Source organism: Thalassophryne amazonica, chromosome 19 (assembly GCF_902500255.1).
Source record: "Thalassophryne amazonica chromosome 19, fThaAma1.1, whole genome shotgun sequence".
In the NCBI taxonomy this organism is placed as follows: domain Eukaryota; kingdom Metazoa; phylum Chordata; class Actinopteri; order Batrachoidiformes; family Batrachoididae; genus Thalassophryne; species Thalassophryne amazonica.
In genome coordinates, this window is record NC_047121.1 from 23,077,077 (window position 1) to 23,098,695 (window position 21,619).

The 21,619-nt window shown below is 44.3% G+C and overlaps 1 protein-coding gene across 1 annotated transcript in view; it reads right to left on the reverse strand.

Moving 5' to 3' along the window:
* The window catches only part of enpep (glutamyl aminopeptidase), a 128,436-nt gene that overhangs the window by 103,941 nt on the left and 2,876 nt on the right, over window positions 1-21,619 (reverse strand). Inside the window, 4 exon segments of the mRNA XM_034159631.1 lie at window positions 16,834-16,988; window positions 17,415-17,535; window positions 17,714-17,848; window positions 20,564-20,705. Coding sequence (XP_034015522.1) covers window positions 16,834-16,988; window positions 17,415-17,535; window positions 17,714-17,848; window positions 20,564-20,705 — 553 coding nt within the window.

A 21,619-nucleotide genomic window follows, 5' to 3' on the forward strand; every position in this document is an offset into this window, starting at 1 on the left:
TTCCACCGCCACCGAACCCGGAGGATACTGGAGCCGCCAAGTCCCGAGTCCCCAGGTGGCCACCGTCTCCAGCTGTCGGATCTGGTACTGCTGGCAGGAAGCAGAAACAGTTAGGTGTGGGTGTGTGTACACCCAGTAACACAGTCAGCAAGCAGGTGGGAACTGCACCTCCACCTCCGCAATACGGAACACAGTCAGTCCACTAACCCGACCAGTTACTTGTCTTACAAGTCGTGAAGGGTGAGCTCCGTCACCCTGCCGTCAACGACTGGATCAGCCTCCAGCTGACACAAGCACTTTCCTTCTGAAATGGATAACAAACTGTTATGTGCGATACGGCACAGAAAAACGGCTGAGAGAATTACCTTCAATGGTAGGCGATATCTCGGCAGCGGGGTGGAGATGTCGTCCGGCTTTTATGGAGTGGTTGATGAAGTTTAGATTGGTGACAGCTGTCATGAGTCGATGAGTGACAGCTGTCACTCCCGGCTGTTCCCGTGAGGCGGCAGCGCCCTCTCATGCCTGAAGCCCGCACTTCAGGCAGGGCGCCCTCTGGTGGTGGGCCAGCAGTACCTCCTCTTCAGCGGCCCACACAACAGGACCCCCCCGACCAGGCTTGTTGGGGTGTTGGGTGTAGAAGTCGGCCAGGAGGGCCAGATCCAGGATGAAGCTCCTCTTCACCCAGGAGCGTTCTTCGGGTCCATACCCCTCCCAGTCCACCAAATACTGCAACCCCCGGCCCATACGATGGACGTCCAGGAGCCGGCGTACTGTCCATGCGGGCTCCCGTCGATGATCTGGGCAGGAGGCGGCGCCGGTCCGGGAGCACAGAGGGGCGAGGTGTGGTGTGGCTTGATCCTGGAGACGTGAAAAACAGGGTGGAGCCGCAGTGAAGCTGGGAGTTGGAGCTTCACTGCGGCCGGATTGAGGACTTTAAGGATCTTGAATGGGCCAATGTATTTGTCCTTCAATTTCGGAGAGTCCACCTGGAGGGGGATGTCCTTTGTAGACAGCCACACCTCCTGCCCGGGCTGGTATGCAGGGGCCAGGGAACGCCGGCGGTCTGCATGGGCCTTAGCCCTCATCTGGGCCTTCAACAAGGCTGAACGAGCGGTGCACCACACCCGACGGCATCTTCGCAGGTGGGCCTGGACCGAGGGCACCCCGACCTCTCCCTCCACCATGGGAAACAATGGGGGCTGGTACCCCAGACACACCTCAAACGGGGAGAGGCCGGTGGCAGAGGACACCTGGCTGTTATGTGCGTACTCGATCCATGCCAGATGGTCACTCCAGGCCGCTGGGTGCGCGGAGGTCATGCAGCGGAGGGCCTGCTTGAGTTCCTGGTTGGCCCGTTCTGCCTGTCCATTCGTCTGTGGGTGGTACATGGACGAGAGGCTCACGGTGGCCCCCAGTTCTCTGCAGAAACTCCTCCAGACCTGTGAGGAGAACTGAGGACCACGATCCGAGACAATGTCAGTTGGTATCCCATGCAGACGCACGACGTGGTGGACCAGGAGGTCTGCTGTCTCCTGGGCCGTTGGGAACTTTGGGAGAGCCACGAAGTGGGCCGCCTTGGAGAACTGGTCCACTATCGTGAAGATGGTGGTCATGCCCTGGGACGGCGGGAGGCCCGTGACAAAGTCCAGGCCAATGTGGGACCAGGGGCGACGAGGCACCGGGAGCGGTTGCAGAAGTCCTTGTGTCCTTGAGTGGTCTGCCTTGCCCCTGGCACAGGTGGTACAGGCCTGAACATATTCCCGGACATCGGCTTCCAGGGACGCCCACCATAAGCGCTGCCGGACCACTGCCACGGTCCTTCGCACCCCTGGGTGACAGGAGAGCTTGGAACCATGACAGAAGTCCAGGACTGCAGCTCTGGCCTCTGGTGGGATGTAGAGGCAGTTCTTCGGGCCAATCAATCCGGGGATTTGTTTTACCATCCACAGGAAGCCCAAAATCACGCGGGAGGTGGAAGGAGTAACAAAAACTCAATCTCCTCCCGATGATTCCCAGACACCACAAGAACTACTGGTTGTGTCTTGTGTGTGATTAAAGGGAGAAGGGTGCCATCTAGTGCCCGTACCTTCAGAGGCGAAGGAAGCGCCACCAGAGGGAGCCCTACCTCCCTTGCCCATCTGCTGTCCAGCAGATTCCCTTCTGACCCCATGTCCACCAGTGCTGGGGCTTGAAGGGTTAAATCCCCGCTCAGGATCGTAACTGGGAGACGTGTGGAAATACGTGTATGTCCCACGTGAATGTCTTGGCCCACCCTTAACCCAGTTTCTAAGGGCGGGCGTTCATGTTTAACCGCTTGGGGGCAGTCTCTCTGCTGATGCTCACTTGAGCCGCAGATAAAGCACTCCCCGCGGGCCAGTCTCCTCTGTCTGTTAGTTGATCTGAATTTGGCCCTGCTCGTGTCCATAGCATCGTCAGCAGGGGGAGCTGTTGCCACACGGAGCGTCGAGACTGTGGAGCGTGGGGAGGGCGGAACTTTTTCGGACCCGGAAGGGAGAGGGACGGTGCGTGCCCGGCCACGTCCTTCGTCTCGCTCCCAACGTCGTTCTTCTAATCGATTGTCTAAACGTATGACTAGATTGATAAGTCCATCCAAATCCCGCGGTTCCTCCTTGGCCACCAGGTGCTCCTTCAGGACCGGTGACAGTCCATTTATGAAGGCGGCGCGGAGCGCAGTCGTATTCCAGCCGGACCTTGCAGCCGCGATGCGGAAGTCGACTGCATATTCAGCTGCGCTCCGACGCCCCTGTCTCATAGGCAGCATCACGGTTGATGCGGTCTCGCTTCTGTTAGGGTGGTCAAAAACCATTCTGAACTCCCTCACAAACCCAGTATAAGAGGTAAGGAGCCGTGAATTCTGCTCCCAAAGCGCTGTAGCCCAAGCGTGTGCCTCACCTTGAAGCAAATTAATTACATAAGCCACCCTACGGGCGTCTGACGCGTACATCGCGGGACGCTGTGCAAAGACGAGCGAACACTGCATTAAAAAGTCAGCGTACGTCTCCACACAACCCCCGTATGGCTCTGGGGGACTTATGTATGCTTCAGGGGACGGTGAGGGGGGGTCGTTGAATGACCATTTGAATGTCTATATTCGGCACAGGGTCAGCAGGAGGAGAAGCTGCAGCAGTGCCCTGAGCGCGCGCTTCCACCTGCGCGGTGAGAGCCTCCATCCTGCGATTGAGGATGATGTTCTGCTCGGTCATTAGATCCAACCGAGCAGTAAAGGCGGTGAGGATTTGCTGCAACTCACCAGTCATGCCTCCTGCAGATGCCTGTGCATCCTGCTGTCCCATTGGTTGTCCAACAGATGGTTGACGCCCCTCGGGATCCATGACGTTGGCCGAGATATCCTGTTGTGAAAGTGTAGTGACACGGACCCACAACAGGGGCCGTAAATGAAGGGACAATGAATGAGCCGAAAATAGAACACTTTACTGTTGTGAATGTGCACAACGAAATACAGACGGTTACAGAATTTGTATGTAGTCAATCGACAGAGGTGACGTGTGGGCAGGCTCGAGGATAGAAGACGTCTGTCCAGAGAAGAACCGGATCCCACACGATTTCCACCGCCACCGAACCCAGAGGATACTGGAGCCGCCAAGTCCCCAGTCCCCAGGTGGCCACTGTCTCCGGCTGTTGGATCTGGTACTGCTGGCAGGAAGCAGAAACAGTTAGGTGTGGGTGTGTGTACACCCAGTAACACAGTCAGCAAGCAGGTGGGAATTGCACCTCCACCTCCGCAATACGGAACACAGTCAGTTCACTAACCCGACCAGTTACTTGTCTTACAAGTCGTAAAGGGTGAGCTCCGTCACCCTGCCGTCAACGACTGGATCAGCCTCCAGCTGACACAAGCACTTAGGTCCTTCTGAAATGGATAACAAATGGTTACGTGCGATACGGCACAGAAAAATGGCTGAGAGAATTACCTTCAATGGTAGGCGATATCTCGGCAGCGGGGTGGAGATGTCGTCCGGCTTTTATGGAGTGGTTGATGAAGTTTAGATTGGTGACAGCTGTCATGAGTCGATGAGTGACAGTTGTCACTCCTGGCTGTTCCCGTGAGGCGGCAGTGCCCTCTCGTGCCTGAAGCCCGCACTTCAGGCAGGGCGCCCTCTGGTGGTGGGCCAGCAGTACCTCCTCTTCAGCGGTCCACACAACAGTAGGGATATGGTGGTTTGTTTTTTTACTTTGTCTGACAGATGCCACTTTGTCCACGAAGAATTGAAGAAAGTCTTCACAAGTTGACGTGGTTGCATTATTGAAATGCAAATGATGATAAATGATATGCTGGACGAAATCATAGCCCATGCCACACGGTGGCAGAATGATGTGATTGAGGCAGCCTTCACACCAGCTGCCGAAAGACAGCAAGTGCCCTTCGAGTGTCCATTCAACCCCATCTCGGCAGGTGTCGGCCAAAGTCCAGGTGCCCCACACAAATATCCAACACCACTAGCAGGGCACTTAGAAAAGGCAGGGCTATTTGTGCAGCTGGCACGACATTGGAGGGCAGCTGACCACATTCTAGCTGTGCTGTGCAAAGGTCTAAAAACACCATATATGTCATGCAAGAGTGCCCCCCCTCAACACATGTGGCATATGAGTATGTCACTCACCCCACTCCCGCAACACATGTGTTATGCGTATGTGGCATGCTCCGCGCTCCCCCCCAACACATGTGGTGTGCGAGTGAGTAGTCCCCCCTGCAACACATGTGGCATACGAGGTCTGTCAATAAAGTATCGCACCTTTTTATTTTTTTCAAAAACTATATGGATTTCATTCATATGTTTTTACATCAGACATGCTTGAACCCTCGTGCGCATGCGTGAGTTTTTCCACGCCTGTCGGTGACATCATTCGCCTGTGAGCACGCCTTGGGAAGGAGTGGTCCCGCCCCTCGTCGGATTTTCATTGTCTGGAAATGGCGGAATGAAAAGGACCTTTTTTCCATTAGAATTTTTTCAGAAGCTGTTAGAGACTGGCACCTGGAAACCATTCGAAAAATTTATCTGGCTTTCGGTGAAAATTTTACGGGCTTCACAGAGAATAAGGACTTTTACTACAGCTTTCAAGACTGCTTTAAGGAAGGTCGGTGCACCGCGCTCCGAGCTGCGACGACGCGGCACAAACCACTGGATCATTTCTAAACGGATGGCTCTGTGGATACGAGACCATCGTGTGATCTTTCTCTGGTTATCACAAGAGCTGGACATCAGCCATTTTCCGGTTAAAAGTGAAATCTGCCGGAAAATGGCTGATATGGTGCACCGACCGTCCTTAAAGCAGTCCTGAAAGCTGTAGTAAAAGTCCTTATTCTCTGTGAAGCCCGTAAAATTTTCACCGAAAGCCAGATAAATTTTTCGAATGGTTTCCAGGTGCCAGTCTCTAACAGCTTCTGAAAAAATTCTGATGGAAAAAAAGTCCTTTTCATTCCGCCATTTCCAGACAATGAAAATCTGACGAGGGGGCGGGACCACTTCTTCCCAAGGCGTGCTCACAGGCGAATGACGTCACTGACAGGCGTGGAAAAACTCACGCATGCGCACGAGGGTTCAAGCATGTCTGACGTAAAAACATATGAATGAAATCCATATAGTTTTTGAAAAAAATAAAAAGGTACGTTACCTTATTGACAGACCTCGTATGTGTGGGGCGGAGGGAGCACACTTACGTGACATTGCTGATAATTACATACAGACACGATCACATGAGGACCAACCAGCATCTGAGCGCATGGTACGGTGTGAAATTAATGAGCCAGCCGGGCAGGCTGATGTCACTTCCACCATGTAAATTGTAGTTTACATGACAGACAGAAAGCATAGAAATGAAATAAAACAAATAAGGGTTAAGGCGTGAACTCATTCATGTGTGATTGCTTTGCTCATATGCCTTGCTGTGAACATACGGCGCCTGTCAGCTGACCGCCAGCTGACTGACAGCTGGACCTAACTGTGCACGCAAACTGTTAAATTAATACACAGACATCAGACAGTTGCAGGACAAAAAATAATAATAAAACACACAACAATAACTACATATATAAAATAAAAATCACAGAACAAATTAACAGAGAGTGAGCCTTTTTTTATGAGCTGACAAGGTCCGCAGACAAAGGTGGGAATGTCCCTGCAACCTGCAGCTGTTGTTATGTCCGTGCTCGCAAGTCACAGCTGGAAAACATCTATAGTGGCATGTTGAATATGACCTCGCATAACTTCACCGCGAGGTGTGGATGTTGGCATGCTGTCCTTACGTGGAAATAAATTAAAACACATATCGCCTCAGCTGACTGCTGCGTCAGTGCACCTCAAGGCTGGTGAGTATTGTGCCATGCAGAAAATCTCATAACGGGACGCCATCTCGAGGTGCGTGTATCTTCGAGATTTCACGACATTGTAATAATTAAAACCTATATCATATTTGCAACGAGGTCACCAGCATTTCACTGCGTGCTGGACACACCATGTTGGCTGATGTGTTCATGACATGAGAGCTGGTGTCGCAGACCAAACGGTCCCCCTAAAAATCGGTCCCCGCTGATGATGTGGTTCACATATTAACACGTCGTTTCTGATATCTGAAGCTTTTTTACAACAATCATTTCCACATAAATTCACTATTATGTCATCACAAAAGGTGATGGAAGTGATCAGAGCGCTGCAGCTAAACAAGCTGTTAGCTGATGTATTCACTGCGTGTCGGTCATTTCAAAGCGTCACGGAATTTCGCAGAATTTCTGCTTAAAACTACAAAGTTTCTGCTTAAAACTGACTTTAGAATGATTTAAGAGGTTTTACCTTCATCATCTGATGGTTAATAATCACATTAATCCATTTGATTGCTTTGGGTGAAGAGGCTCCTCTCAGACGTGCTGCTGTCGTCCAAAATAACGCATGTGCAGATGCAAAAGGTGGACCAATTTTTAGGGACGGACCGTTCGGTCTGTGACACCGGCTCTTCACGAGAGGTGAGCCCGGTTGATGTCTTCATGACATGGGAGGTGGCTCTCATGAGACGATCGCATCAGATAATTCATGTAAAACATAATAGGAAGAACAAGAATCCACGTCATTCCATTGTTTCCTGGTGCATGTCTTGGCGGAGGCTCAGTCTGCTGTTTATAACAGGAATTAAGCATTATAATTTGTGGTTTTACAGTGAGAACATATTAATGTTCAGTAACAGCTGTACATGAAACAGCTGAACAGTACATTTAAACAGTACATTCATTGTTCCTATAATGTTCTGAATCTGTGCTCTGATAATTTTGTTTTACACATTTTCATTAAATTTATGTACATATGTCCAGCATCTAATTACGCCGCTGCTGTGTGCGTGACTTTCCATATTATCACACTGTGTTAGTGCGCGCAAACACTAGATACTGCAGTGACGGTTTCATGCACGCCTGTCTCTCTATGTGTCCCTCCTTCCAGCAGGTGGAATGTTTCACAGTTCCCCATTTCATTTTTTGTTCACGGATTTCCAGCCGGTTTCTGCTTCTTTCGCCCAACGTCGTGTTATGCGTGAAGGGGCCTTTACAGAGTGCTGCTTTAAATGGTATTTTTCACACACAATACCTTTCCAGAACCAGTGTGGATTTTACTGTTTTCCTCCCACTTCCAAAGAAATGCAGGTTAGGTGAATTGGTGGCTCTAAACTGACCACAGGTGTGAGTTTGTTTATAAGTGGCCCTGTGACAGACTGCCGTCGTGTCCCTGACTTTTCGTCTGTCACTGCTGAGACTGGCTACAGCTCCACCCCTCCCTGCACCACTAACTGGATTTAGTGCATATAGACAATGAATATTTTGCTGAATTTTTTCCTTCTGTGACTTTTGCTCTCTATTAAATTCCAATATTTGTTTGATATTTAAGGTCTGTTCAATTATTTTGAAACAAATCTGATTTCAACAGGCGGGGAGCCATTTGATTAAACTATTAATGAGCATTAAATACCATGATTTGCATTTATATAATGGCTGAGTGGATCCTTGTCATTTGATTGGTGCTTTGTATGTCACATGACATGGATTAATTCATCCCATTTTTGTTGCATTGCATTTAGAGTGCAATTTGATTCCATTTAGAGTGCAAATTTGGTTCCATACATTTGGTACCATTGCATTCTGCACACGTGCGTCATACATGTCAACCAATACAGATTGTCCATAAATTATACATATTATTCCGAGTTTCAGAACTCAGCCACATGGGGTGTGCAGCCAGTACATTCTGAGTGCTGGTCCCAAGCCCGGATAAATGAGGAGGGTTGCGTCAGGAAGGGCGTCCGGCGTAAAACAAGCCAACCCAACTATGCAGACTCAGAATCGAATTCCCATACCGGATCGGTCGCGGCCCGGGTTAACAACGTCTGCCACCGGTGCTATTGCCCAACAGGGTGCTGGTGGAAATTGGGCTACTGCTGGGCGAAGACGACGAAGAAGAGGAGGAAAACGTTGCCACGAACAGCGGGAGAAGAAGAAAACTAGAAGGGTAGAAATGAGAGTGGGGACTTTGAATGTTGGTAGTATGACTGGTAAAGGGAGAGAGCTGGCTGATATGATGGAGAGTAGAAAGGTAGACATATTGTGTGTGCAAGAGACCAAGTGGAAGGGAAGTAAGAGCAGGAGCATCGGCGGTGGGTACAAGTTGTTGTACCATGGTGAGGACAGGAAGAGAAATGGTGTTGGGGTCATTTTAAAGGAAGAGTATGTTAAAAGTGTGTTGGAGGTTAAGCGAGTGTCTGACAGGGTGATGAGTGTGAAGTTGGAAATTGAAGGGATGATGATGAATATCATCAGTGCATATGCCCCACAGGTAGGTTGTGAGATGAAGGAGAAAAGATTTCTGGAGTGTGTTAGATGAGGTGGTGGAGAGTGTGCCCAAGCATGAAAGAGTGGTGATAGGAGCAGACTTCAATGGGCATGTTGGTGAAGGGAACAGAGGTGATGAGGAAGTAATGGGTAGATATGGTATCAAGGATAGGAATGGGGAAGGACAGATGGTAGTTGATTTTGCAAAAAGGATGGAAATGGCTGTGGTGAATACCTACTTTAAGAAAAGGGAGGAGCACAGGGTAACATATAAGAGTGGAGGAAGGTGCACACAGGTGGACTGCATTCTTTATAGGAGATGCAAGCTAAAAGAAATCACAGACTGTAAAGTGGTAGCAGGAGAGAGTGTCACTAGACAGCATAGGATGGTTGTTTGTAGGATGCCTTTAGAGGTAAAGAAAAAGAAGAGAGTGAGAGCTCAACAAAGGATCAGATGGTGGAAGCTGAAGGAGGAAGACTGTTGTGTGAAATTTAGCGAGCAGGTGAGAGAAGCACTAGTTGGAGGGGAAGCAATTTTGGACAACTGGAAAAGTACTGCAGATGTGGTGAGGGAGACAGCTAGGGCAGTACTGGGTATGACATCTGGACAGTGGAAGGAAGACAAGGAGACTTGGTGGTGGAATGAAGAGGTCCAGGAAAGCATAAGGAGAAAGAGGTTGGCGAAAAAGTTTTGGGATAGTCGGAGAGATGAAGAAAGTAGACAGGAGTACAAGGAGATGCGGCGTAAGGCGAGAAGAGAAGTGGCAAAAGCAAAGGAAAAGGCATATTGCAAGCTGCACAAGAAGTTGAATAGTAAGGAAGGAGAAAAGGACTTGTACCGATTGGCCAGACAAAGGGACACAGCTGGAAAGGATGTGCAGCAGGTTAGGGTGGTAAAAGATGCACATGGTAATGTGCTGACAAGTGAGGAGTGTGTGCTGAGAAGGTGGAGGGAATATTTTGAAGAGTTGATGAATAAAGAAAATGAGCGAGAGAAAAGGCTGGATGATGTGGTGAGAGTAAATCAGGAAGTTAAAGAGATTAGCAAGGAAGAAGTGAGGGCTGCTATGAAGAGGATGAAGAGTGGAAAGGCAGTTGGTCCAGATGACATTCCAATGGAGGCATGGAAATGTCTAGGAGAGATGGCAGTAGAGTTTCTAAACAGATTGTTTAATAAAATCTTGGAAAGTGAGAGGATGCCTGAGGAGTGGAGACGAACTGTGCTGGTTCCTATTTTCAAGAACAAGGGTGATGTGCAGAGCTGCAGTAACTACAGAGGCATAAAGCTGATCAGCCACAGCATGAAGTTATGGGAAAGAGTAGTAGAAGCTAGGCTTAGAAAACAGGTGAAGATCTATGAGCAGCAATATGGTTTCATGCCGAGAAAGAGCACTACAGATGCAATGTTTGCTCTGAGAATAGTGTTGGAAAAGTACAGAGAAGGACAGAAAGAGTTACATTGTGTGTTTGTGGACTTAGAAAAAGCTTATGATAGGGTGCCAAGAGAAGAGTTGTGGCATTGTATGAGGAAGTCTGGAGTGGCAGAGAAGTATGTTAGGGTAGTGCAGGACATGTACAGGAATAGTGTGACAGTGGTGAGATGCGCAGTCGGAATGACAGACTCATTCAAGGTGGAGGTGGGATTACACCAAGGATCAGCTCTGAGTCCTTTCTTGTTTGCAGTGGTGATGGACAGGTTGACAGATGAGATCAGACAGGAGTCTCCATGGACTATGATGTTTGCAGATGACATTGTGATCTGTAGTGAGAGTAGAGAGCAAGTTGAGTCTAGTCTGGAGAAGTGGAGATATGCTTTGGAGAGAAGGGGAATGAAAGTCAGTAGAAGCAAGACTGAGTACATGTGTGTGAACGAGAGGGAGCCCAGTGGAATAGTGCAGTTACAAGGAGTAGAAGTGGTGAAAGTAGATGTGTTTAAATATTTGGGGTCAACTGTTCAAAGTTTTGGAGAGTGTGGTAGAGAGGTGAAGAAGAGAGTGCAGTCAGGGTGGAGTGGGTGGAGAAAGGTGGCAGGAGTGATTTGTGACCGAAGAATATCAGCAAGAGTGAAGGGGAAAGTTTACAAAACAGTAGTGAGACCAGCTATGTTGTATGGTTTATAGACAGTGGCACTAACAAAAAGACAGGAGGCAGAGCTGGAGGTGGCAGAGCTGAAGATGTTGAGATTCTCTTTGGGAGTGACAAGAATGGACAAGATTAGGAATGAACATATCAGAGGGACAGCTCAGGTGGGACGGTTTGGAGACAAAGTCAGAGAGGCGAAATTGAGATGGTTTGGACATGTGCAGAGGAGGGACCCAGGGTATATAGGGAGAAGGATGCTGAGGATGGAGCCACCAGGCAGGAGGAGAAGAGGGAGACCAAAGAGGAGGTTCATGGATGTGCTGAGAGAGGACATGCAGGTGGTTGGTGTGACAGAGGAAGATACAGAGGACAGGGTGAGATGGAAACGATTGATCTGCTGTGGCGACCCCTTACGGGAACAGCCGAAAGACAAAGAAGAAGAAGATTCCGAGTTTCAGAGTCATACGGACGTACAAATAAAGTCTTACGGATATTCAGGGTTTTCTGTTGTAAATTTATTTTACTCTTGTTTTTCCCTCTGGGGCCAATGCCGTCGTATACTACGGCTGAGGACAAATTTTACTAAATTATAAATAACTTTTTAATGATATGAAATAGAAACTTACAATTTTTTTTTTTTTTTTGCTGAAAAGTTAACTCCGTGGACTTTCGCCCAGCGATCCACCATCTTTGTACACCTCATATAAGCTGTGTTATGACGTGCGCAATGTGAATGTCCAATCGGAATTGGTTCACCGTCACATGGTTTTCCAATATCCAATCATAGGGCAGAGCAGTCTCACATGGTAGGGCCAAAGATGGTTAGGAGCAGTGAACTGTTACTCTGTGAGTTATTGTTTCTGTAAAAATAGAACAGCTGTGTGACACTGTATTCATGGGAAATATACTGAGTTTGTACCAGATACCTACAGTGTACTTGTAGACACTGATTTTATTGAGAGCAAGCAATTTTACTGAGGAGCAAGAGGATTTAAGTGTGGAGGACTTCCACCATAAAAGAGCCCATGGAGATCCCTGGTGTTAGTTATTAATATGTGGACAAAACCCCAGTTATATGATACTGCTATGTGATTGTGTGTACTGTAATAAAACTGATTTTCGCTTGATTTGGAAGTTATAAGTATTTTGTGTTGATTTTATGGATTTTCTCACTTGGTTATACAGGTGGACCCTCAAAGGGGTTGACATGTATGCGTGCTTGAACACATGCTTTCCCACACGTGCTAGTGCACGCACGCACACATGCACGCATACGTCCACATGTGCTCGTGCACACACATGCACGCACACGCCAACATGTGTGCGTGCGCGCACGCCAACATGTGTGCGTGCGCGCACGGACACACAACACACTGCAGTGCGGATGTACACAGTCTTTTTTTGGTAGTACACTCGCACACAAGCGCCGACCTGGTTGCGTGTGTGTGTGCACGCGTGCGGGGGGACAATGACACCATGATTTCATTGAGCTAATTGATGCTGCTTATTCTTGTAACATACACACACACACACACACACACACACACACACACACACACACACACACACACACACACACACACACACACACACACACACACACACACACACACACAAAATCCACTCTGCTGTAAGCCATCTGGATGCATGAAGAAATGTTCAGATGAAAAGCTGATGTGATTTTTGGCTGGACTGAGGAACTACAGTTTTTTTTTTCTTTTTTTATGGAAGTCCAAAGTTAGTGCACTGCATCATTGGACTACACATCACAATTTGGACTTTAGCAGCAGTGGAATGCCAAAATGTAAGTCCCTTTTCTGTTGTTTATAAATGAATAAAAAAAATCAAATGACAAGGATTTATTTTAACCATTATATAAAACAAATAATGAATGTTTTTACATTCTTTCAATGGAACAAATATTTAATTGAAAACTGTAACAAACCATTCAACTCGGCTTTGCCTCATTGAATGGTTTGTTCCAGCTTTCACCTCATGAAATATTCATGCCATTGAACTCATAAACATTCATTATTTGTATAATGATGCACTTCAACAACAGTGAGTGAAGATGCACGTTTTAATCCACACACCCACCCCACTGCCGCCAGTGTTGAGTTGCAACCCAATCTCACCCCATTTCATGATGGCATCATGTAAAGTAAATTAATCCATTTGTTTGTCATACCGTCACGAAAATATGGAGCTTTTCGTGTCCAGAGCACATATTCATTTCGTGGTGGTATCATGAAATGCAGGGGACATGTGGGGAGGTCTGGGCAGGGGAAGGGTATGGTTAGGATTAGGGAAGGGAGAGGGTTAGGTTTGAGTTAGGGTTAAGGAAAAGGGTGGGGTTAGAAATAGTAAAATGAAATATACCACATCATGAAAATTATTAGGCATCTGCTCTGTGTAAGCCTGATCCCGTCAGATCTCAGAAGCTAAGCAGTGCGGGACCTGGTTAGTACTTGGATGGGAGACCTCTTTGGAACACCAGCGGCTGTGTGTGTTTCTCCAGGTAACACTGGAGGTGCATCAGGAAGGGCATCCAGCGTAAAAAAACCTGTGCCAATAACAATGCGGATCTGGTTGTATCCACTGTGGTGACCCCGAACATAAAACAGGAACAGCCGAATGGACAACCATTAGGCAGACATTATTAGGTATCAATTTTGCATTATAGTCTATGTTTTTTTTCTTTTTTTATTTTTCTGCAGTCCTGATGGAATTATATAATAAAATGTTTAATGACCCTAGCCCATTTCACAGTCCAGCTTGGTTTCACATGATTTAATTAAACATTATGGACACTAAAGGGCATGTCAAATACTGTCTGAACACTGTTGTATGTTTTTATGAGTAGTTTATAAAACTTTATTGACTGCCTCAAGGTTGCTTATCTGCGGTGGCAGAGACAAAACTGATATGATGGATATATGTAGTCTGATAACAGGTATAATAAAAAGCAACAAAGGAAAGGTTGGACTTAAAACATTCAGTGTTCTAAATTCTTTAGTTGATGAATGACCATCCATCAAAATCTTATATATTATATCTTATATATATATAATCTTATATATATGCAACTTGAATGCTGGCTAAAAGATATAATTTCAAACTAAACCTGAAAATATGTAGTGTTTTTCAAAATTTTTAAAATCTTTGGAGACTATACTTTTTTATTCATGGGTACGAACTGTTTTGGTGTCAGAAATGGGTTTACCAAGGTCTTCAGGTAACAAAAGTAGTGTAATATATGAAAAAGATAATTTCTAAATAAATTTCACAAAGTAAAACGTGTTCCTTGCAGCATAACACCCTCTGCACGGCAGAAATCTGGTTCATCACACAACATTTTTGTAAAATAAAATCACTAATCAGTTCCAAGGAGATGTCTTATGTCTGCTGTAAGTACTTTTGGAATGAATAAAATCCTTCAAATCACAAAAATGCCCATTTGCACAAGTGAGAAAAAAAAAAAAATCCCTTTGCACATTTTCCATGACATGTCTGTTAGACTACACAGAAATAAAAGAGTTTTCAGGTGAACAGGGCTGTTGTTTTAGAATTTATAAGCATTTACTAGCATTTGTGAATCCCATGCATCCAGATTACTGGCTTCACTATACAGTGTGTCACAGATAAAATGCACATGGATAATATTATAAATATTACTCCAGTGTGGTCCATATATATATATATATATATATATATATATATATATATATATATATATATATATATATATTTACTTAACTTGACATGGAATTTGGGGTTCCACAGTGGTCCGTCTTAGGCCCCCTGCGTTTCTCCTTTTCATTTGAAATGCATAATCCTCAGCTTTATGTATTTAGTATTAATAAAATATAATTACTCTAAACCAATAATAATGACTAATAATGTAACCTATGCCACTTATCTTATATAGGTAACATAATTATTATGCAATTCAAACAATATACTTTATGTATTTTAAGTAAATACTGTCATTATTATTGATTTAGAGTAATTATATTTTATTCATACTAAATACATAAAGCTGAGGATTATGCATTTCAAATAAATAGGATTTATTACAGTAATGAATATGCATCATGTAAGGTTTATTTGGTAGGTTTGTGTTATAATTATCTAAAAAAGTAAATGGGAATTTGCCATGTAATAAAATTACATAAATCTTAAAGGTTAGGGTTAAATATTTCTGTATATATAGAAGCAGAGGAGAGTCAAAAAGCGATACTGGCTCTGCACTCCTGGCTTGCGCCACATACTAGCCAGGAATGATTGGCAGCTGGTGACGAAGTATGTCACAGGGGTGACCAAGACTCCCGTCTTATTGAAGTGGCAATTTACAAGTCACACGCACTCCTGACACACTGAACATGCAGTGATCACATGCATCAGGCATGAGTTTTGCACGGGCTGATGACACAGTATTCTCCATGCCTCTTGCAAGTCAGGGTTGCAACTTGTACTTGACAAGTGCTATGTCCATACTCTTTGACAAATGTTTGCAAAGATTCCTTCCGCACAGCTGTGAGCTACTGCTGCCGACATGTACAAAACAAGTATGGCTGGTTGTGAGTGAGGCGTGAAATGATGTCTGTAAATTAACCGTCGGTGTCAATGTATTTTTCTGTTTATATGTGATGGTGTGTCCAGGGTGAACCATGTGTTTCACCCAATGACCTCTGGCATAGCTTCTCCCCCCCCAATGACTCTTCATTGAAGTACATATCCAGTCACTGACTTATTTTGACTTCATGTAGCACATGCACTTCTAACTGGTGGCAGTTCTGCAAAATGTAGTGGCTGTGCAAGGAGAGTAGTGAGGAAAGCCACCAAACAACCCATGACATCTCCAAAGGAAATACAGACATCTGCAGCTATGACTAGAGAAATTGTGCATTGTGCAATGTTTGTGTGTTACTAGTGTTACAATTTCATGGTTTAGAAATTCCAGTTTCAATTTCCCTGGAGACACATAGCAGACATAAGCCAGGATTCAACTTGTTTTTCTTGCTGTCAAGTCTTTCTCTGCTCCACTCCATCATGAAACTGTGAAAGGTGATGCAACAGACAAAAGTTACACTGTTCCCAGTTTTTCCCATTACAGACACAGTTGCCTGTAACTCCTTCAGTGTTCTAAGGGGTGTCTTGTTGTCTTCCTCACTTGTGCTCAGTAAACTTTGCTAGTAAAATATACTCTGCCAGGATATCATTTCATACCAGTCTAAATAGAGTAAAATTCACTCTATTATTGAGTGAAATTGGCTCTACCGTCTTGTCAAATCAAGTGTTTGTATTCCAATAAGAATTGATTTGACACTGTGATTGTTTTACCACTGTGATAGAGTATATTTAATTCTATTTGGACTGGGACCAAATGTTATCCCAGCAGAGTAAATTTTACTCTACAAAATGTGCTATGTGTAACTAATGTACAGTATTTACCATACTCAACCATACTGTTTGTATTTCTTAATGATTGGTGGACATTAAACTAATGACATTCAGGGCATTGGGAATATTCATGTATTCATCCCATGAATTGCCAAAAGAAAACTGGCTGTAAATGGAATGATTGTGGTAACAATAATCCTAATATTTATTTTGCCAAATTAATTAAGATCTGTAAAAATGGTGGGATTTTGTATCCAAATTGCCATTTTTCCTACATTGTGGTTGTGGAATTTTTATTGAATCCCTTGATGTAAAGCTTAATGTCTAAACTAAAGAACAAAGATCTTCATTGTTTCATTTACACTATATTGCAGTGGTCTACAGACCCACAGTTAAGAAAAATAATGTCACTGTCTAAATACTAATGCACTTGACTGTACCAGCTTGAATTCTTCTAAAATGTAGAGCAGAAGCCTGGTGTGTAGATGGTGGTGTGGTACCTGGTGAACCAGCTCGTGGGCGATGACAGTGGCCACTCGTTGCTTGTTGTAAGAGGATGACTGAGTTTCATCATACAGTAAATTGGTTTCTCGATATGTGATAAGGCCCCAGTTCTCCATAGCACCAGTACCAAAGTCAGGAATCGCTATCTTATCTGGACCAAAACAGATATGTGAAAGATATCTACGGAATTTATCATTTATTATGGTTTATTTCTATATTGCTTGATGACTGTGACTGACTACAAGTGTTACTAAGACTTGGCTTATCATTCACATTGTGACTAAAGAATTATTTTCTGAAGTGGTGTATGTGTGTGTCTCTCACACATACACACAACTCCCCCCAGTTGGGGTAAGAGCTCTTTGTAAAGATAACAACCCAAAATATGGCAATGATTTTCCAAAGTGGGCTACTATCCCAAAATTAAACTAAAAAAAAAAAATGTTGAAATACTAAATTACTAAACTTAATATGTATTCTAATTATTATAATATGAAAAAATGTTTTCTTTCCTTATTCATGAGCAAATACAGGTCACCTGTCATTATAAGTATGAAATGGAAAAGTGGAAATTTACCTAGTTTTGGTAAGGAGTATGTCATGTTGAAGTAATCCTCAAAGTAGTCAAAGATGACTTTGGTTGTGTTTGCTGCGTACTCTGCAGTTTTTAACTGACTTGGCTGAGCGTAGATTCTCAACTAAAAAGAGGATACAGATATATGTCAGACACACAGACTTGCCTCACAATGAAATGTTTGAACGATAATTGATTTAGTTATTTGTAAGTAATTTTCAAATAAAAAAAGTCATAATTTCAAAATAACTTATTTATTTATTTTGTTAACCGGGGCAGTACTGACTGATATATAAACCTACCGGAATTCCTCGTGCTGACATTCTTTCAACCGACTTGAACTGATGTACAGCAAAACAAACCAAATAAGTACTCATTGAGACAGACATCATGAAGGAGGTCTTTCTTTTATTGTCAGGCAGTTGTTCAGAGGGACCCTGGAGAGGTAGGTGAAAAGGAATTATGTTACACTGAGCAGCGCATGTCATCAGGTCCAAAACATTCATTCATTCATTCATTTTCTGCCAATTATCTGGGTCTGGGTTGCAGTGGAAGAACACCAAACAGCTCTCCGACACGTTCCTATCCTCAACAAAGTTCTCTAACACTTTCTGGGGGATCTCGTGGCATTTCTTAGCCAGCTAGGAAAAAATCAATCCCTCCAGTGTGTGTGTTCCTGGGTGTTCTTTGGCATCTCCTCCCAATTGGACATGCCTGGAAAACCTCCCTAAGGAGATAACCAGGCGGCATCCTCATCAGATGCCTGGACCACTTCAGCTGGCTCCGCTCAACGTGAAGAAGCAGTGACTCTATTCTAAGTCCTTTCTAGATATTCAAGGTTTTCACCCTGTCCCTGAATGTAAGCCCACATGCCCCACAGAGGAGCTTTATTTCCACCACTTGCATCTGCAAGCGTGTTCTTTTGCCCATTACCCAACCTTCATGACCAGAGTTGAGGGTGGGAGCATAAATGGAATGGAAAATTGAGAGTCTTGCCTTATGGCTCAGCTCTTTCTTCGCCATGTCTCTACGACATGTTGTCATAGCCTGTTGATGTCATGCTCCATCTTACCCCCACTAATGAACAGGGCTTCTTTCCTGGATTGACATCTTATCATGATGGAGGAGTTTGTGTACTCCAATGATCATGTCAGCTGTGTTGTCTGGAGCATTAGCTCCTAGTGGGCTTTTCTTGCCAAAGTGGTCCCAGGTGAAGATATAGACAAAGGGTGGTGCAGAAATACCCTTTATCATGGACAACAGTAAAGAGAGAGTTGCCTAGCCTCAAGCCAGGCCTATGGGTTGGTGGGTGATTGGACGGCGGGGTGGGGGGGTATAGCAACATGTATCATCTCCATGTGGGCTTGCCACCCACAAGGAGAGAGCACAAGGTCTGGTGTGCAATTCTACTGGCAGTGGAAAGGGGCAAAGGTCTACACAAACTGACACAAAGTTCCATCCAAAAGATAGGAAGAACATTTCTGTCTTTTTGCTTTTCAAACACTGTTTCCAAAAAGATGAAAAATCTATTCAATGTTTCTTCCCCAACTATTGAAAAACTGAGGACATCATAATTGTTTAATTCACACACCTTATGTCATTTTTTTTTTCATTTGTAAAAATTACTATGTGCAATAAAAATATTTTATAATAGACTTTTAACTTCTCACATCGTTTTAATTACATACAATTATTTCCACCTATAAGTTAAACCTTAAAAAAATATTGTACATCAAACTCTGTCTGCAAGGAAACTGTTTTTGGATAGAAACAAGATACTGTTTTTGAATACAAGCACTGCACCAGTTAGTGGCCCTGACTGAAAAGATCAATGGCTTCCTATTTGGTCAACAACTTTTCAGGTTATAATAATGCCATTTTTAAGGAGCATGATGTCCACCGTTTTCTATTTACTCACTAGATCAAGGACCGGGCCGATCTGCTTATTCGTTGGCTCTTGCCACAGTGCTACCATCTTGGTTATCATTTAATTAGAAGACATTAATAGAAATCAATAGACATGATCAATGTTTACAAGAGAGAGTTTCACCATAAATCTGCATTTTCCGTGCTATTACTATGCTGTTACATTTATTCAAACTCAGTCCTACATTTGTACAGCCAATATTTGTCCAAATGAATACAGAAGATCAGGGTATTTATATAATAGACTTGAATGAATTTGTTTGTCACAGTCCAGATAGAAAATAATAATAATATCAGTTTGTCAAACACATTATGTCTGCCATGACATGAGATACTAGTCTGATCCTTAATTAATTTCATTATGAAGTTAAGTTAAAGATGGGAAATAATCATGGGTGAACCATGAAAGTAAGAGCTTTGCATGCTCGCATATGAAACAGCCACACCAGCCAGGGTGATAGTAAGATTATTCAATAATTTCTAGACCAAGTTGAAAGAAATCTGAAAACACTACACTGTTTACACGGAGTATATCACAGAGAAATTAATCTCATTCATGTATATTCTTCTATTAGTAGAATATACAATGTCAAAGTGACTGTCATGTCAAATTCAGAACCCCCCCCCCCCCAAAAAAAACAAAATCCATCCTTTGAATTTGGTCTTACAGAATATCTCAGGATGGAAAACCTGATGTGAACAAAAACTTGAATGCTGCACAAAACAGCATTTTCGGATCACCTTAACCCAAGTTTAAGTCATCAAATAATCTATTTCTATTTAATCTATTGCCTGACGACACATAATAATGCTAAGCAAGGTGGAGGCTGCCTGGCAACAGCTCACAGGTTGCATCCGCCATCTCGTGGACTAAATAGAAATCGAGGGTGATGTCACATTTCTACCTGACTTCTGCAACTCCATCAGTTACAGAGTTGTAATGCTGAGAGTTTATGTAGAGTTTATTTATCTCCAGAGACCAAGGATCCAGTGAACAGTTTCATATTTATTTACTTTAAGACTCAATAAACTACTGTTGACATAGAAAACCTGTAAAGTCTACTTTAGTACATAGAAAATTCACAAGAGGTATTGCTAAGGAAATCGATAAAGAATCAGATCGATAAGCTCAATCGGTAATGGCATCAATGTCAATAAAATCTTATCAATACCCATCCCTAGCAGGTATAGAAATCAATGAATAAATATCAAGAAATTTATCATACCTCAGCTGGCATATTGGAGAGAGCTTCGTAGGATGCATCATGAGTGATTGAGATGTTGTAGGTGGCTTTCTTGTTTGGCTCATCAAAACAGGGAAATGACTTACGTGCATCTGTTGGCTCATGATCAGTTGCAGCAATCTTTCTTAAAAGATGGACAGATTATTAAAGGTATTTCAGAAATGCATGAATTCATATGTCCTAATAGTGTAACTACAAACTTTATCTAAAATCTCTCCTTGGTAAATTCAGGTCCCCATCTCGACGGCGAGTATATGGCTTTCATAGACAAAACACTTTACAGTGATGCCTCATCTTCATCCATTCAGACACACCCATGCCAAGGTGCTAAGCAAGGCATTTACTATTGTAGTGAATATGGCCATAGATTTATATTTACATAAACAAAATTTCCTTAATTTTCCACTTTTAACAAAGAACGACTCTCCAGACATTTCTAAGGGCCCCTTTCCACATAGCACAAATGAGGCCGAAAGGCTCACGAAGGAGGAATCATATGCCATACGTGAAAAATCTGAGCCACCTCTAACACCTCGTACACCTGTTGCGACAACCGTTTTGCACACCAGTGGCCAAAAGACAGAGAGTGCCCTGCGAGAGCCCATTCGATCCATCTCTTGGCAGGTGTCGGCCAAAATCCAGCTGCCACACATGAACATCTAATACCACTTGCGGAGCACTTAGAAAATGTGGGGCCATTCGCGCAGCCAGCACGATAATAGAGAGCAGACGACCATTTTCGAGCTGGCTGTAAAAATTGTCTAAATGCCCCACGAGTATGGCATTGCCACACATGTGGTGTGCCAGAGTGTCAGCTCCCCCTCAACACATGTGGTGTGTGTGTGTGTGTTTATTACACATGTTTGTGTTATGCCCCCCACTCTCCCAGCAACACATGTGGCATACGTGTGGACCCCCCCAGGCAACACATGTGGCGTGTGGGGGAGAGCACACTAGCATGAAAGGCTGACATGTATGTACAGAAATGATCACATGGAGACTAGCCAGCCAGGCCTGAATACACACAGCATGGGAAGG